At 36.8% G+C, this 20,205-nt stretch overlaps 1 protein-coding gene across 1 annotated transcript in view; it reads left to right on the forward strand.

Moving 5' to 3' along the window:
- The window catches only part of LOC107744975 (dynamin-2-like), a 62,525-nt gene that overhangs the window by 10,936 nt on the left and 31,384 nt on the right, over positions 1 to 20,205 (forward strand). Inside the window, exon 2 of the mRNA XM_016558809.1 lies at positions 18,452 to 18,525. Within this exon, the coding sequence (XP_016414295.1) occupies positions 18,452 to 18,525 (74 nt within the window). The remainder of the gene's footprint in view (positions 1 to 18,451; positions 18,526 to 20,205) is intronic.

The raw sequence follows: 20,205 nt of genomic DNA on the forward strand, positions 1-20,205 counted from the left end.
AATCTGCGTAATCAGCGTTGTTTACGCTTAGGGGAAAGCGTGCGTATGCGTTGTGATACTCTCTAAAATGGCGGAAGACGGTAACTCGGGGGAGAAGAATTGTTGAATAAAGTCTTTTTTTTTTTTTCGCACAATTCTCGAAGCTTCGCAAAATGAAGTTGAAGTTAAGCCACTGATGTCACATGGACTGTTTTACCGATGTCCTTACCTTACTACGTTTCTGGACCTGGGAATATTACAGTTGCGTAGCTGTCTATGGGAGGGTCAGAGAACTCTCCAAATTAATCAAAAATATCTTAATTTGTTTTCTGAAGATGAACGAAAGACTTACAGGTTTGGAACGACATGAGGGTGAGTAATTAATGACAGAATTTTAATTTTGGGGTGAACTAACCCTTTAATGATTTTGAATTATCCCCTAACCAAAGACAGAGATACAAATCCATTGGTTAAAAATTATAATTTTTAATACTAACTATTTATTTATTTTTTATGTATTTATTTATTTTTTTACATTTTAAGTAGGACATTATTTGACCCATTTTTAAACATTTCCCTTTTGGGGACGTCCCAGCAAGGGAGTTTTATGAGGTTTCAATCACCTAATAGGGGGTTTTAGATCAATTTTGTTTTCATAAGCTTTTTCAAACATGTAGACTTGCACAAATAACAAGTTTGTGTGTGTGACTGCAGTGGTTGTGATGGAGGCAGTGCAGGGCCGGGCTGTGCTCCAGGGAGGCACAATGGAGTCACACCGCTAGCGTTCACCTGACACCTGTCTGCTCATCAGGAATTTCTGAAAGCTCTCGTTTCTATTCACAGACTTTGTCAAGCGCTCCAGTATTCATCTAAGTCATCAAGGCTATTGTGACTCAAATGATGTTGCATTGCACTCGTGGGTATGTTCTTGTGCTGCTGTGAGAGTTCAATAAAGTTAATTGGTCATTGTTTATGAGTCTTTAGTTGTAAGACTATAAGGCTCAGAGGACTAGTTTCCTGGAATGGGCCGTGTCTCACAGGTGGTGTTATTTGAATTCACTCGCTCCAGTTTATTGAGTTTTCTCAAAGCGTGGGCTGTTTCATGGATGTAACTTAGTTAACTTGTAGAAGCACTGCCTGAACTCTGAAAAAGTTTTTTTTTCCTGGTTTTCAAGCCATGTTTCTGATGTTATTGCACTGTGACTCATCACTTACCTTCTTATGACACAACAATAAGGACTGTAGTTACAATTTCTAGTCAAATTTTCTAGTGGCTCACAAAAAGTGATGGCATAATATTTATTACATAGTTTTTTAATGGTTATATATTAGAGCCTGACCGATATATCGTTTTGCCGATTTTATCGGCCGATATGAGCCTGTCGCAGATATATCGGTATCGGCAAATATGCCACCGATATGAAATTTTTTTTACAGAACATAAAACGCAGATAAAATGCTTGTAAATGCTGTAATTACGTAGTTTGTCCATTGCTCCATTGCTTGCAACTGGCGACCTGGATGAAACGCTTAAAGCTTAGAATACCATTAAAACTTTGAACGGCCATATCTCCGTAACTGCGCGGTGGATCTGTACCAAATTCGGGCGATCCCTTCAGCACGAGGAACCCTCTCGAACACCGAATCGAGTGTATGTCTCGAGGCCCCCTTTCGAATGAGACCACCCTCGCGTCGATAGGTCCCGGGTCCGGGAGTTATGGGCAGTTAAATTTGCGGACGTGCGCCGACCGATCTGGAGATCCCATGGGGCTACTGACGTGCAGAGTGTGGCGTTCGAGAGGGCTCCTCGAGCTGAAGGGATCTCCAGAATTGAGTGGAGATCCGCCGCTGCGTTCGCAAGATAGTGCCACCAGCCAACACTTTCACTTCAGTAAGGAGGTCTCTTGTTCAGGCAGCAGCATTCAAGCGTTGTCTTATTCGACCGTAAGTGCCCTGCGAAGTGGACTTCACATGATTCCATTTCCAAGGGAACGTACATGTTACATTCAAAGGGCATTAAAGTGCGCGAGACGTGAATTTAAATTGTATTTATTTACAGAGGTATATTATGTCACACTTCACACTTCTTTAGTAAGTTTCGTCTGTGTGTGAAGACAGTAGCGCAAATCCGTGAATGAATGTTCTGAAGTGAAATAAACTTCAACGGAATAAAGTTGAATGGAACTAAATTGAAATAAAGTTGAATAAACGTCAACTTTACTGTTCAGTGCACTGATGTCAGACTCATTTTGGATAATAAAGTTTGTTAAATTGTTAAATGCCCTGCCTCCATTACATATCTTTGTCATGTCATATAAATGTTTGATCACCACATTTGAGTGATCATTGCAAAAAATGTGTTTATGTATATATATATTCTGTTTATGTATATACTGTATTCTATATATAGTACCAGTCAAAAGTTTGGACACACGCATGGGAAAGTGTCCCAAATTTTGACTGGTACTGTACTAGGGATGGGCGATATGGACTTAAATATATATATATATCACGATATTTCTGGTATTTTTTGCGATAATGATATCAATGACTATAAATCAGGGAATCCTGTTTCTTTAGAGAAAAGTATTATCTTTCCTATTTTTACCCAAAATAGGGTGTTGTGAGCATTAATGAGTACACACATAATGTAAAGACTGTTTAATTCATACTGGAAGCCGGAGGGCCCTCTTGCACAGAAACTCCACATATCCATAGCAGAAGTAATACTACTGACAACGCTCCAGGAGGGTATCCAGTTATCGCTGAATAAAACACACAACGGAGATAGAGACATTTTAACTGATGAAACTTGAGGAAAATAAGCATACGACTGCACAAAATATATGGTTTATCTGTGTTCTTCAATCTTGGGTATTTTTATAAGGAAAGTATATTTATAATGCAATGTTAATCGACATGGCCTTTATCACTGTATATAATACTACCATTCTGTAATATGAAACCACGTCTGGTCACAAAAAGAAGTATTTCAAATACTCGACTATGTTATTAAGTTAATTTGGAGAAAAGGCATGTCAATAAATTATATCTTTGTTGGACAACAGGTTTGTAAACAGGCTCATACACATGCAAAAGTGTATCGCACGTGTGCTACTGTAGTACATTTATTCAGACCGATTTTTTGTGCACTGTACAGCCCTAACCAAACCAGTTACAGATTGTAAAAGGAGCTCGAACTCCTCGTTTAGCGATATAGGCTACTCCTCCTCAATTTCACGTCCGCCTTCCGCAATGTCGCACACAGAAATATGTCAGGAACTAGACTTTATTGTTATTATTGCGGGAAGACTAATTCTTATCGTGGGGAGAATTTTTACTGGTATATCGCAAGCTATAAGATATCGCCCATCCCTACTTTCCGATCATTATCACTTTGTCTATTTAAATGGGGAATCATCTCAAATAACACCATTAAAGTAAAAAAAAAGAATAATTTTTGTCCATTTTATACAAGCCGCCTTCATTTAACAAGTGCACTTGCGCATAAACAATCTTTAAGTTCAACACTTTTTGTTCCATTCAGTTGTGTATGCTGCTGATTCACCGAGACCGCCGCGGCTCAGCAAAGAGACATGCGTGTGTGTGTGTGTGTTTTCCTTTGAAAAAGTTTCCCCAGAAATACTTCGCTATTTAATGCATTTTTCCTTACAAATTGTATTATCAGCATAACAATTCGAGTAAATGTGTAAAAGGTATGGCATGATGCCATCCTTCTAGAACAATGTGCATTTATGTTAAAATTGTAACATAAATTATCAAGTTTAGTTATCTTATTTCTTTATTGCAAAACGCTAAAAATGGCACCTTTTTGGAGAGAAATGGGCTCTCATTTTAACCCATATCATGGTGTGTGATGCTGAACTATGAGTTTCTAATGGTGTTTGTATTTACACTGTTCTAAACATTAATATTTTATCTGCAACAACAGCATGCTGTCTCAGTGGCCTTTATAAACTAGGTTAGTGGATAATTCAGTAACATAGGTTATTCTAGAAAAATCATCAGTGCACAATAATTTTATAAAATGTAAACATTTAGTGAAATAACATTATTGGGGAACAAATAAAAGTGAATAAGTGTAGGACTAAATCTGGTAAAATGTTATACATTGCTCTTTGTATTGTAGTAAAATACATTCATGAAAAACAAGTAAATATATTTATATATAAATACTATACTATAAACTTAAAATACATTTCTTTTAAATGCACAGCAGTAATGAGACCGCAACATATGATAGATAGGAGTCCTATCTATCATATGTTGCTGCCTCCATTACTGTGCTATACATTAAATTATTAATAGCCTTTCTTGTTCTGTCCTATCATGCGCAAAAGTATTATAATACAGTATGAAAGGCTCGATCCAGAGCCGCACAAAGCGCTTATGCGCATCTCGTGCGCAGAATGATGCGCTTGAAGCAACACGGAGTCACAGTGCGCAGCGCTCCGCATAGAAAAGTTTAAAGCAGAAAGAGAAGAGATATTGATGCGTAGTGTATTAAATCTGTTCTGTAGTTTGAGCCTTTTCTTTTAACAGTTGTAAACTTCATTTACTGTGCGCTCTCGGAGAGAGTTTCATCGTCTCTTGACTGTCGTAACCGAACACGACACGCAGCTTGAATGCTGTCCGCGCTGTGTGTGTGTGTGCGTGTGTGGGGAGACGCTGCCTGCGCCCCGCCTCCGCCACAGAGAGCAGACGAGATAACAGAGGCAGCGCGATCGAATAAAATGTTGGTGACATTCGTTTTTTGTAAAAAATAATATAAATCATTATTTTTAATTATAAAAAAAAGTAGCAGTCGCAATATATCGCGGCACCAAAAATTTTCGCGCTCATTTCCATATATCGTGCGATAAGTCCATATATTGACTATCGCGACATGCCTACTGTACTATAATATACACAAAGAATATCGACCGCTATATCGATATCTGCCTTTTTTAGTCCCTAAAATCGGTATCGTATCGGCCCCCAAAAAACCCATATCGGTCGGGCTCTATTATATATAGTACCATTCAGAAGTTTGGGCTTCAGAAGGTTCTTATGTTCACCAAGGCTACATTTATTTAATCAAAAATACAGTAAAAATAGGAATTTTGTGAAATATTAATGCAAGCAAAAAAGCACTAGCACTACAACCATACATCCAGACTGACTTATTTTGTTGTTGCATCAAGTTTTTGAGTTTCCTTCCTCAAAGCATTGCATTTTTACAGCCTGGCAAGTTAAAAATAGTCCAACTTTTTAAAAAGCAATCCTGAGACCCTGTCTTCTTTTGCATTCAAATACTCTCTCTCAATCCGTTTTTGAACGCATCTTATCTGAAACTTGTTTAATCTGTTTCAGGTAGGGATGCACCAATACCACTTTTTCCAGTACTTGCCCGATACCGATACTTTTATTTTTGGTACTTGCCGATACAGAGTACCGATACCAATATTTTTATTGCATTTGTAAATTTTTTAAATATTGGGTACAGAAACCAAAACAGTATGTATATTGTTCATTGGTTAACTTCATTTATCAAATAGATGCAGTCAAACCAAAATTTATTCAGACACCTTCAACATTTCACACATTATCACAGTTATGCTAGATGAAGCCTCGATTCGAAGCTTGTGTTATATTGTTAATTGTCATAGAAATCACGTGACCAATGACAAATGAAGCTTCACTTTCTGTCCAGTCACGTGCGCGATTCACTTTGCGTGTCGAAATGTTCGATCCCCCAGATCTTACTTTACGAATAAGTTTTAATTCCGACTTATTCAGTTACATTTTAGATACCCAGTCATATAAGTAATATGAAGAATACAAATTATTCCAGAAAAATTCAATATTTGTCATATGCAATTCATATGAGTACATTATTCTTCTATTACATCATATTGATATTCGTACTGGTATTAAACTGCACAGTTTAATGGGTAAATGAATTTATCAGAAACTCAACAAACACAAACACACACACACTGTTAGGCTTTTATTTGTGAACAGTCAGAGGAAAGCCTCAGTGCTTCACGAGGCTTCATTTGCTCATCCCTACCGCCTACATATTTCATTCTGCGTGACATGATTTACACACAGCATGTGTCTTCTCCAGGTCGTGCTCAGGTTGTTCATAAAAGCCGAAATGTGGCCAGATGTCGGCTTTTAAAGTAGTTGGAGCATTTTTAATTACTCGCACTCACGTCTCGCCTCCCTCTGCCATTTGGCACGTTCGATTTGAAGCAGCGCTGCGCAGGATGAATGTATGACATCAACCGCGAAAGCATAAGGATCCATCTGCTCTCTTGTCGCTCTCGCGGTACTTGGTCATACACCAGGGTTGCCAGGTTTTCACAAAAAAAACCGCCCAATCGCTACTCAAAACTAGCCCAATCAGGTTTCGAGGGGGTCCCCAGTTAAAAATCGCGTTCCAGGGGGAAAATACAATTATTTTATTGGGGTCGCTTCAACCCGCGGACATGAAAAACAACCCGCGGCAACAGTGTTAAAGTAGCCCAATTCCGCGGGAAAACCGCGGACTTGGCAACACTGTCATACACTGATCATTCTGCGCAGCGGCACTTCAAGCCGAACGCGCCTTATGTATGCTACCGCGACAAAGCACGTATGCGACAAATGACGTCAGAAAAGCGTCAGTACGTTATAATCGGTTATGGTCTATTACTGAACCGATACCGAATCGTCCTCGTCTGCATCGCGATGCATCGAAGAAACGATTAATTTCGACACCCCTACTAATTATATGTGCTTCTTTAAGACCCATTAGTCAACTAGTTGTTCAGGGCACACTGACTGAGAAGTTACAACAAATAATAATTTATGTTTTTATTTTTGTAGCAATAGCTAGAAATCATTGATCATAGATCTCATTGGCAGCTATTAATTAAGGCTGGGTTAACAGTATTGATTTCTTAACTTTAATAAGGTTTCATTTTGATGAACCGATATTGATTCTTAAATCCCAAGAAACGATCTCCGTCCACACTATACCACCATCGAGTGTTTGTAATAACTTCCGATTGCGATCTAAGGTGTTGTTTGGCCATATAATGTTGCTGATATATGTTATTTGTAGCCTTTTATATCAAGCTAATCGCTACACCTGCTTAGCATTTCTCATGTTAACACCCTGTATTGTTATGAAAATAGGCAGAATCTCATGAAAATCACATACAAATCATATACTGTTGTAATTGTGTGTTTATTAGCTTCATGTTTCATCCGTAGAAATCTTTTTCTGGGTTTCTTACGTACAGAACTGAACGCGGAAGTGTAATTGACATTTGTCATAATAGACAGGGTGGTTTATGAACGCATAATATGAGTGACATATGAACAGCGAATGAGCTTCTTCTGAGTCAGAACAGCGATTGCAGAAGAGAAAACACAGGCAGCGCTGGAAGCAGCTAATGCTCATCAGTAAATCAGTAGAAAATGAAATGATTCCGTCTAAGCTATATTTAAAATGAAACACATGTAGCCTAAAAGATGTGGAAACTGAAAACTATTTGAACTTTATTAAAATGATTTGCACTGATTTATTGTGTTGGTTAAATTTAGTTCCTTTGTGCAGTGGCTCAGGAGATCCGTTTTTTAGTCTAAAAACTTCAACAAGCTGAAAAAATAAAAGTTTTTTTTATTTAATTTTTTTAGGTAATGTAATTTTGTTAAAACGTATTTCATTAAATTGGTATCGAAAAAAGTATCGTTCAGGCTTAGCATTTCTCATGTTAACACCCTGTATTGTTATGAAAATAGGCAGAATCTCATGAAAATCACATACAAATCATATACTGTTGTAATTGTGTGTTTATTAGCTTCATGTTTCATCCGTAGAAATCTTTTTCTGGGTTTCTTACGTACAGAACTGAACGCGGAAGTGTAATTGACATTTGTCATAATAGACAGGGTGGTTTATGAACGCATAATATGAGTGACATATGAACAGCGAATGAGCTTCTTCTGAGTCAGAACAGCGATTGCAGAAGAGAAAACACAGGCAGCGCTGGAAGCAGCTAATGCTCATCAGTAAATCAGTAGAAAATGAAATGATTCCGTCTAAGCTATATTTAAAATGAAACACATGTAGCCTAAAAGATGTGGAAACTGAAAACTATTTGAACTTTATTAAAATGATTTGCACTGATTTATTGTGTTGGTTAAATTTAGTTCCTTTGTGCAGTGGCTCAGGAGATCCGTTTTTTAGTCTAAAAACTTCAACAAGCTGAAAAAATAAAAGTTTTTTTTATTTAATTTTTTTAGGTAATGTAATTTTGTTAAAACGTATTTCATTAAATTGGTATCGAAAAAAGTATCGTTCAGGAATCAGTATCGAAGTCAAGGTATCGGTATCGATATCGATATTGAAAAATTTTGAACGATACCCAGCCCTATGACTGCCTTATGTGGAATTTGTATACATATTAGGGCTGGGCGATATGGGCAAAAATTCATATCTCGGTATTTTTTGGCCGATTTGCGATATACGGTATATATCTCGGTATTTTCGTTTTTGGATTAAAAAAAATCTGTATTTAATATATATATATATTTCACTTACCGCCCAATGTTGTCCAACAAAACAATACATATTAAAGGCTATGAAAACAAATAAAGTGAATGTAACCATGTAAGCCTTTATATTATGTGCAAAAAAGGGTTAAAATCACATTTCATTCTAACATTGTAACATTGCAATCTAAAAACAAAAAATAAGGCTTTTAAAGCAGAAGTTAAATTCACTAAAGTAAAAATGAAAATAAATGAGAACAAATGCACAGAGTTGTGTTAGGCTATTTTTATTACCCCATTACAGTCACTGCTATCATAAAAATAGTCTTTCTAACATTTACAGATGGAGAATATACCTCTGAAATGTAAGTTATGCATTCAGGAAGACAGCACATCTCAAACACATTAAACAGCATGAGTAGCCTAGTGTCTGTCAGCGGCACACGCAGTCTTTCTGTCAGAACATCTGACGGGGCAAGCTGCTTAAACTAATATGCGAAACGAAACTATAAACTGTCTTACCAGTTTTTAAAGGCCTTAATATGAAGCTTGTCACATGTTTAGAATAAATTGGATTATGCACTTTCTCCGCAGCAGCTCAGTCTGTGTCCTCCGCTATATTTTCAGATGCGCTCGTATCAAACTACTGTATATCGATATTAAACGGTATTGCCTCATATCGAATCGTTTATAAAGTAAATATCGATATATCGTACAAACTCGATATACTGGCCAGCCCTAATGCATATCAGTTAATTTTAGTATAGCCTGATTTTCCTTGAGGAAAATTTGATGTACTGGACTAATATATATATATATATATACTGTATATGGCTATATACAGTATATCCAATATATAGGCTATATATATCCAAATTAAACAAAATTTAATCTAATCGAGATTTTAAACAAATCACAAGCTTGTGAATTGAAATTGAATCGTATCATAAAATGTCAATACCTACTACTAATTCATAAACCCTTTTCATAAAAAAAGATTAGCATACATTTATTTCAAATATAATTTTGATATTTCAAAGATTATCAGAAATAATTCTCACAATGTTAACAAAACTCATATCAATCAGCTAGATTACTTGACTTTTACCAATTTTGAATATCAAATTTATTTGTGCTTTTTTTTAAATGTAATTACTCATTTAATTATAAATACTTTTTAAAAAATAATTACAAATTAATTAGGGCTGTCAAATCGATTAATCACAATTAATCTAATCCAAAATAAAAAATTGTGTTTACATAATATATGTGTGTACTGTGTATATTTATATGTATATATAAATACACACAGATGCATGCGTATATTTAAGAAATATTTACATGTGTATATTCAATAAAATTAATTTTTAACAAAAATCAAAATCAATTCTATGGTAAGAATTATTAACTGTAAGACATCGACAGGTCAAATAGCCTGCGTTCACAACAATTCCCAGTTTTTTTTTTAACATCTCAGATGTTTTGCCCCATCCTTAAGACACAACTGACTGCGTTTACATTAATTTTGTATAATAATTTGAAGATGCCCATGTAATGACCTATTTATTGGCTCAGTAAGGCAAGTGACTGTTCTGTCAGCTCGAAACCCTCTCACACTGGCCCCACGCAGAGCCTACTGAATGTGTAGAAGGGAAGAGAGAGCTCATTTGGGAACCATATTTGAATAACTAGCCACTGGAACACAGATAGTGAGTCTGATCAACTGTGGCTGTTCAAATATAATGATAAAAACCGCATGGCACGTCATGAGCGTACTGATACCTTAGTGCTTTAGCACGCTCTCTGACCTTCTGTCGGGCCTTTATCCACCACGCTAACATTTAGACAGCTGGGAATTAACAAACAAAAGCACTATTCATCTCACGGACACAATCAGAGCTCAGTAAACATTAGTAAGTTGCACATATTAATTAGCCCAAACCATGTCGCATCTGCCAACATGCAACATGCCAAGTAGAATGAGACCGACTTTGAGATTGTCGGTCAAATTTCATCCTGCTGAACTGGATTTTCAAGATCTTTCTCCAGATTTGGTGGTTTGATCCAATAGCAGGCCAGTGCCTCCATCTTGGGTGTTTATTGCGGGGCTGATGTCATTGTTCTGCGTGACTTCTGCTATCTGGCTCTGCCGGCTGCTTTAGGAGGGGCTGTTGTTCAGTTTGCTGCACTCACTATGGGAGGAGTATAAAACTGGAGCGAGAACACAGCGTGAACCTTGTGAAAGGCAGGCAGATCGTGCAGATAATGCCACGGGATGTTTTGTGGCAACTGAACCATTTAGTTATTAATTATGAATTGGAGGAGACAAAGGAAGTTTTTGTCATTCCATATGTTGTTTATAGTGAGGCACTTCACAAAAATACAGCTTACCATTGAAAACTAACACAGAACCCTATGGTTATGGTTATTAGATTATAATACCATGATGCTACTGTGATCATGTCCAAAAAAAAAGGAAACGTAATATTGCACTTTACATGACCTTTTTCTAGCCTCTTCCTGACACTTAGAATTAAACAGCCTGATTTTGCAACTGTACTTTTAAGACTACTATTTGTAAATGTCTTTGTTTTGATTGGCTGACCTCTGTATGTAGTTTATGTGGTTGTTCATGTGGGCGCTGAGCACTGAATATGTATTGCTACATCATCTTGGGTTGGGTCGGTTTTCCAATTTATAAATTATTACAAGGCCCTAAAAATGAAAATTCTGTCATCAGTTCAGTTCTGTCAACAACTGCAATCAAGCGTTTGCGATAACTTGCAATGAGTCTGTTACAGCGCTGTGGAGGAATTTTGGTCCACTCATCTATGCAGAATTGTTGTAATTCGGCCACATTGGAGGGTTTTCGAGCATGAACCACCTTTTTAAGGTCATGCCACAGCATCTCAATAGGATTCAGGTCAGGACTTTGACTAGGCCACTCCAAAGTCTACATTTAGTTTTTCTTCAGCCATTCAGAGGTGGACTTGCTGGTGCGTTTTGTTTGATGATCTGAAACATTAAAGTGTGACAAACATGCAAAAAAATAAGAAATCAGGAAGGGGGCCAACACTTTTTCACACCACTGTATATGTATGCACTTTTTTCCCCAATGGAAGTTAGCGGTCACATTCTACAAAATATCATATATTTTTTTCATACTATGTTATACTATGTTCATAAGTGAGTGTGTGTTCCCATTTCTTACTAGTTAATATTTAGTCTGTATTTTTTTTCTTTATTATCATTAATTTTTAATTAATTAATTTATTTTAGAATGTAATGTTTAATATTTTTTCTTCTAATAAATAGCATGGCTTGCATATATAAGTTCAATATATTTGTTTTCATATCCTTCAATTTGCACATTGAGGAAATGTTGGGCAGATGTGGTTTTTTAAATTTTTTTTATAAAATATATAAATAAAATTTGGCTTTTTATCCAATTATTTGAAGAAATTTAATTGACATTAATCAATTATCAAAATTGCAGCCATGCTTTGGTGGAAAGTCCAACTTGGCTTATTTATTAAGGTCTATTTAAAATATTCTGACTGCACCTAACTTTAGTTTGTTTCCTCCTTCCTCACAAATATAGCTGTGCTTTCATCCAGCCTTTAATTATTTAAGTCATCTCTTGGAATATCAAAAGGCAAACAAGGCCTGATTTGTTCCCTTCAATCAGAGAGCATACACAGGAGGAAACTGATAGTTTGGTCCATAATTCATGGAGGTCCAGCCCTAAAGCCCTTGATTCTACTGTGTACTTGGTCTTATTAATATTTAACATATTTCCTCTATAGTTTAACTGTATCCTTCGTAGTAATAAGACCATAACCAGGCTAGGAATGGCTTCTCGTTACCATGGTTAGGTCGATAACGTTGGTTTTAAACAAAATTTACTTTATTATAAACATTTATTATAAGTTGTGTATGCGTTTCTACTCCCTTACAGGTTATTAAACATGAGTCTATAGCATATTGCCCAAACTACCACGGTTATTGCAGTTGGTTGCAATTTTAATAATAGCAGTAGTAGCTATTAAGCACAATGTTTTCTCTTCTTTTTCTTACCGCTTATGTTTTTAAAGCCAGGATGTTTGACTTTCTCCGTAGCGTGCATATTGTGGTTATCATAAGTGTCGAACACAAAACTGAAACAGTCATCGCAAGGAAAAAAAATACTGAGTCAAATATTATTGAATTTACTTAACACCTGTAATTTGGCAAAACTTTTAATGCCGGAAAACTTCATGAAACTTGTGTAAATATATGAGTAAACCTTCGCGAAAACTCTCCTCAAGATTCACAGATGCTTTGTAAGCATCAGATTTGATAGTTAAACTCGTATGTTAATGAATTCCAATCATTCGTAAACAGGGCACGCTCATTCACAATTAGCATAATCCCCGCCTATGAAATACAACAACGTAAGTTGCGTGTGGAGGAGCACAGTGGAATATTCTGGACTCCTTTCTCAGGTTTGGCTCCAGTATATTGCATAAATGCAAAAAAAGGAGACTAATAGGCCATATGCCTAACTATAAATATTAAATTAACGTGTGTCCACCAAAGCGTTTTTAGCCGGCTGAAAAATTGCCAGGCGCACTTCTGAAAACGGCCAGGTGGTGGCACTTGAGAAAGCTTTGGTGGCACTGCGTTTTTCCCGCTGAGACACTTTGGTTGCTATGCTTTGGAATATCCACGGCAGCACCGTGTTACTAGTATCGCATTTTGAGGACTATTACTGAATATAAAAATGCTGTAACCAGTATTATTAACTTCTCCGTTGTTGTTCAGTCGTTGTATAAGTAGGACGGTTGGTCAGTGTAGTATTTGTCCCGCCCCTCCTCCATTGATTGGACGGCTGGATAAAAAGTGACAGTGATGGGCAAACGAAATGGAAGACAGGGCAAACAAACTAGTGAAATATTAATATTGCGAAAGTTTACATCAGAACGGCTTTACGAATGATTTACACAAAAATCCGTTCTGCTCATGTTTCATGAATGAGGCCCAATGAATTTAGAGGCACAAAGCATATATTTATTCACAAATAACCATGCTTTGGCTAGACTAACACTGATAAAACACTCCCATCTTTGAATGTATCTCCTGTACAGCACTGCCGCTACACAATGACCCATTTCTAGACAGAATTTTCTGATTGGCTAACTCCCAACCCAACCCATGCTGTCACAAAGACAGATGTGATGATTACTCAGCAAATCTATTTCAGTGATATCCGACAGCCGGCAGGCACATTTCATACCAGGTGTTCCAAAAAATGGTTACAACACTCTAAATGTCATAATTTAAAAAATCCTTCATTATTTCTCTTCTCTTTTCTTTTGATTTTGAGCTGAATATGACACATTCTCGGCAGGTGAACAAGCAAAGTCCAGTTTTCCGCGCTCCATCGTCATTAATGAGCGAACTCTGCAGAGGAGCGCTGTGTTCCGACTCCGAGTGCTCGTATTTTGGCGAATGAAAGCATCCGATTAGGCCGCTTCTCCCGCTGGTGGAGTGAGATTCACACTGGGCGTAGCTGAAGTGAGACGAGTGCTGTATGTCTCTGCCGCTCTCTTTCCACTCTCTCTGTGCCGCTCTGCGGTTTTACATGCATAATGGATGAAATGATACACAATCTGCTCAGCCTCCTCTATCATTTAAAGGCCATGAATAATGGACAGCAGCCCACCTGCCTGTTTGCACTGGAAATAAGTGAGAAACCAAGGATTGGGTCTGCTGAAGCGCTCATAGCATATTACTCCGTGGTGTGGATATTTGTTCTTATTTGCAAAGTGCCTTGGTCCACTGCGCATGTGTGTATTTACGAGCCATCTTTATTTTTCCTTTATTTGTTTTGATTCTAAACATTAACAGGTTGGATCATATAGTTACAGATACCATTTATTGCCTGATACCATTTATTGGTATTAAAAATAAATAAATAATACACAGGTGGTGTGTGTGTGTGTGCGCATGTGTGCGTGTGTGCACGCGTGTGCGTGTGTGTGTGTTTGTGTAGGTGTTGGCCTTTGCTGGCAGAGTGGGTGTAAGTGGAGAGGGGGCCATGCATGCGTGCGAGGTTAGACCAGCACACGGCTCTCTGTGGCCTGTTTTCATTCGCACTTCTCCCCCTCCAGGCTTTGGCCGTTGTTGTACAGCCACATGCTTCATGCAGCCAGACGGTGCCGTCTTCATAAGCCACACTTGAAAGCTCTGCCTTACTTTTGCATGTGGTTGCATGATATTTTGAAATAAAATATTGTGGTACGGCATAAGATGGTACGATTGTCAGATGGTGCAGGCTGCAATGTATGTGTGTATATATATATATATATATATATATATTAGGGCTGCACAATGAATCGAATTTCTAATCGCAATTACAATTTCAAAGGAATAATCAACAATTATGATTTTTGTCATAATCGTGCAGCCCTAGTGTGTATATAAATATATATATATATATATATATATATATACACACAGTTTCAAGCACAGTATTTACACACATTATAGTTTGAGATACAATGTTGAAGTGTCTGAGAGCGGCTTGGTTCATTTACTGTGAATCAAACCATTCAAAATGAACACACAGAGCCGAGGCTAGCATCTCTTTGTGAATGACACTACTTTTATTGTGTAACTGTGTGTGTGTGTGTGTGTGTGTGTGTGTTTAAAGCATGGTCTGTCTTTTCCCTGGGGCTCTGCTGCATTGTGCATTAGGTAGGCCGGTGATTTCAGGGAAAGGGCGGCTGGATTCACAGCTGACTGCACCGGCTTTGATCAGGACCAGATGTAAAGCAGGATCTCCTGGAGAGGCAGGCTTACTCATTAAGACAGACTGTGATTGGACTCCTCTTGAACCCGCAGCCACGCTTTCAACCCACCCACAGCATGTGGGATTTCATCAAAGCTTCCCATGTGGAAAAAGACACATCATCGGCATTTCATCATGTGTTTTTAGACTGTCCCTAAAGTCAGAAACATACCGGACACAAGTAAATGAATGCAAATCTTCATAGTTTAAACAATGTTGTCTATGGGCAAGTTTAAATTTCTGGTTGAATGTTGTCATGCTTGATGACAGTTTAGTGAGAAGTTTCTAGAAGTTAAAATCCCATGCTTTTTTGCATTGAAGTTTTTGTTACGATAACATATAAGAGACCGCTGCTATTATCTCAGGAGTTTTTAAAAGGTTAGTTCTCCCAAAAATAGAAGTTTTGTCATCATTTACTCATTTTTCCAAATTTGCAGCACTTTTTTCTTTCTAAGAAGATATTTTGAAGAATCTTGGTAACCAAACAGTTTTGTTAACTACTGACTTCCATTGTGTGGATAATAAAAACACTTTCTCATTTCTCAAAGTATCTGGATTATTTGCGTCTGCGCGGTGTGCATGGAAAACATGTCATGTCACTTTAATGAATAAGGGCCGACACATGCAATGTGTTTTTGCTTTAAAAACACGAGACGCCTAGAGACATGTTTTTTAAGTTTAACATTTTAATTTGAGTGATGCATTTTTTTTTTTTAAATGCTGTGTCATGTGCGAAACCGTAAAAGACGTGAGATGCTAGCGCAATGCTCAAACAGGTCTGTCTAGCACGTGTGTACATAGAAACAAAATGGAAATGTAGTGCAGTGGAATGGACAAGCATGTTCTGTGTGAACGGCCCCTGACGCCTCTCTATAAACAAAATACATAACATATAGTGGAGGACACAGTGAGCTATCTTTCAACGCAGAAGTAAGCTGTTTTCTGTGAATGTGTAAGGCTTTCGGTTCATTAGCCGCTATAGGGAAATAACAAGAATAATATCAAAGTGGAGTAAACGGTAAAACTGTTTGCGCTACAAACCAGTGTGTTTATAATTAAGACAATACATGCAAATAATATGGTAAAATAATAGCAGTTTGCAGTTTCAAGCAGAATAACGACAGTTATTTTTGTACAGCTAAAAATAACTGGAAGTGAATGACACCGGAAGCCAGACACATTAAATTTAAAATGGCCACGGCCGTTCTTACGTAAATTCGTAAATTCTTAGAATTTCTGTATTTGTTTTCATTGACTACAAATGGCACATTGTTTGGAGGATGACATTGGGCGGGACGTGAACATTTTTAATAGATTAATAGTAATTACTTTTGTATTAAAATGATTACATTTTAATCATTGATAATATTTGGATTTTGATCTGATAATTAAAGAAACAGATTAATCTATTATTAAAATAATCAGTAGTTGCAGCCCTTAGGCCTGTCGCAATAATATATCGACTTATCACGCAATATATGTACATGACCTCAATCATTTTTGGTGACGCAATATATCGCACATTATATTTACTTAAAATTAATGTCACCATGTTTTGTACATTTCCACTTGCGCCTGTGTCTTTTGCAGCTTCTTGTACATAAAGTAGATTAGTCATGAGGTGCTAGTTCAAATTTAAAAAATGCTTCTACAAAAAATGTTTCATCTGCAGATATGATCTTGTTTAGGGATCTGTGCCTTTGTGCATACGGACATCTGACTGCTAAGTAGTGATTGTGTTTTTCAGCAATAGTGTGCACTCTTCATTTACAGGGAAAAATCCGTAGATGGAAAAATCTCCATACAAGTTATTTGTGCATTTTTCTTTTTTTGTACTTGTTACTTTGCACTTTTTGTTAGAAAATGTTTATTTACTATTTATTCAAGTTTTTTAAGCTATCTAATAGTTTGATACTTAATTTCCATGATCTAAATATTCTTAAAAATGTAAAGTTTGTTGTCATTTGGAAGTGTGTTGGCCTTCTTGCATTATTATGCTGTTACATTATGATTATATATTCAGTAATATAATGTAATATAAAGACCATAAAATGGTCTTTAAAATGACAATAATATCGCTTATCGCAATTATTTCTGGGGCAATATATCGCACAACAAAAAGTTGTTATCGTGACAGGCCTAGCAGCCCTACTATAAATGGTGACTGTACCAAAAACTATATTAGTGTCCACGGCAATAAATAATAATGTTCTGTTTTTTTTTATAAGTGCGTGCTGCAGTTTTGTCAAATGTCATTTTAAATGCTTAAGAGGATTCTGAGTGGCTGTCACTTCCGTTCATTAGCTGGAAAAAAATCATCTGATTCTTGTTTGTTCATTATTGTTACAGTTGTGGTGTGGTGGACTTCACTATTCCCATAGAATTAGAACAAGTGTAGTCCGATTCCCGAACGAATGATTCTTATTAACTGGTTCTTTTTAGATAATCAAAACCACATTTAAAATAATAGCTTACTAAATAATAACACACACAAGATTTAAAGCACAGGAATTTGAAGGTAGCTCTCTCGCCCCCTTGAGTACTGGAGTCAAGAACATTATACTCGTGTTCAGCTGACCATGTATTCACAATGTTTCTGCCTTGTATTCTGTATGTTTCTGATTGAAAGTCTGCCTCATTTTCTCGTATATTATTAAAAATGTGCCTGTTCTGTCCTCTGTGCTGCTTATTAGGTCTGCGGATATATTGGAGGGCAAGGGCTGAAATTGCCCCTGCTCTCAGCTCACAGTTTGATCTCAGAGGGTGTTTATAATGTGCCACAGTGTTATTAAATGCACCCTGATTTGGCTGCGAGATACGGCAGTGGCCATTCATTTGCAAAAGCGCTGCAGCCTCTTAGGAATCATGGGCCTTCAAAAGATGCCACTGTAGTTTAATATTCATTGCTGCAAGGGACCAGATAGCATCTTGGTTTGTGTGTGTATTCTGATATGAATGCAAAGAGGTTGCTCCTAAACATTCGCCTCCTTACTCATGAATAATTTGATCAGTCTTGTCACCCCTGAAAATTGAGCTTGATTGCTATGAATGACTCCACCCAAACTCACTTTCTCTTTCTCTCTCTTTTTATAGGGATTTCCTTCCCCGAGGCTCAGGCATCGTCACCCGCAGGCCTCTCATTCTGCAGCTAGTTAACAACAAAGCTGGTGAGTGTGTTGATGATCACAGCACAACTGAACAAAGCCTTCTCAGGTATTTGTAGTATGTGTGCGGATGGTTGAAACCACATGCTTTCATGCATATTCATACACGGTGTCAAAAAATGTGTCACATCAAATGACACATCAAGGGCCCTATTGTTATTTATTTATTTTGTTTAGTTTTTTAAATACATTTTAATTATCAAGGATGTCTAATCAGTTGAATTCATAAAACTTTACTAATTTAATAATTTATTGCAATTTTAACAATAATAGCCATATGAAATGATTTGTTGTCTGTTTTTTGTTTTTTTTGCAGGCAGTGTTTTATGATTTCAGTATGACTTTATAATCAAATATGGTGGTGATCAAATTAATGCATAAAACTTTTAACAATTTAATTAATCTTATAAAATGTAATCAAATGAAATTTGAACAATTCCTTTCATTTTTTTGATGGAGTAAGTGCTACACAATAGAGGTTTGTTGTTCAAATAAAAAAAAAAAATGGATGAAAAAGTCAATTTTTGCAGAATATGCAGACTTCATATTTAAATAAGAGTCTTTTTGATTTATTAATTCAAATTTTGTCAAATTCTGTGTTATAAAGTAAATAAATTGTAGTTTTATGACTGGTTCCTGCGGTTCATCCACATTTTCGGCATCACAGAAATGAGTCCAGTTTGAGAACAAAATGTTACTTATTTATTGCAATTCATGTTACTAGTGTCACAAAAATAACACTTCAGCTGTATTAACATCACTTTATTCAGTTTTCGTACATAAAGCAGGTTCCCTTCTGAAAATGCCCCTTCTAACATTTACATCTCTCAGCCACTTTAAAAGCAGTTATCATTTCTATTGTTTTCAGCATGAGGTACTGTAATGTAGCGAGAACAAGGAAGTGCAGATGGGGAATTAATTCAGACAAAAAGACATTACACAGAACAGATTATCTTCCAAATGAGTGCAATTGACCATAAAGTTGAACAAAACAAAGCTGAACTGATGTTGTCTGTCTGCTTGTATATGCACAATACAGTGTTTCCCCTGATATTCTATTAGGGGGGCGGCCTGCCCCCTTGAAGGTCAAGTTAATTTTATTTAATTTTATTTTCTCTATAGCGCCAGATCACAACAGAAGTCATTTAAAGTTACCTTTCCTATAAAACATGTCTATACCTTGTTCCTTTATTAAACAAACTAAATAACCTCATGTTATTTATCTTATTTACACGATGGCATGTAATTTCTGTCTCTACATTACTCTGTATCGCGCACAGCAGAGTTCCGCCCCGATGCGCGCGCGCACACAAGTGAGCACACTCCCACTCCCACTAGTATTTGTAAATATTAAGCCGCAAAACGACTATTTAAATATGAATTCTTCGTGTCTCTGTGTTAATGAATGGCGCAGACGCGCGGTTTTGTTTACTAACAGTTACTTGTACTGAAGCGTGCGTGAAGCTTGCGGTAGTCTACCGTCTCACTAAATGAGGACATGTAAACACACAGAAATGTAAAGGTATTCACGGCAACCCGTCAAAATAAAAGTTCGGTTTAACTTGAAGACATTGCAGCAGAAATATATTAGCCTACTATTGTTCAGTAGAATGTACGTAATAGGCTACTACTAGACTTGTGCCGGTATTCGGTAATGCGATATATCACGGTAATGAATATGCA

This window comes from Sinocyclocheilus rhinocerous, unplaced genomic scaffold, assembly GCF_001515625.1.
Source record: "Sinocyclocheilus rhinocerous isolate Xijiao unplaced genomic scaffold, SAMN03320098_v1.1 scaffold1219, whole genome shotgun sequence".
Taxonomy (NCBI): domain Eukaryota; kingdom Metazoa; phylum Chordata; class Actinopteri; order Cypriniformes; family Cyprinidae; genus Sinocyclocheilus; species Sinocyclocheilus rhinocerous.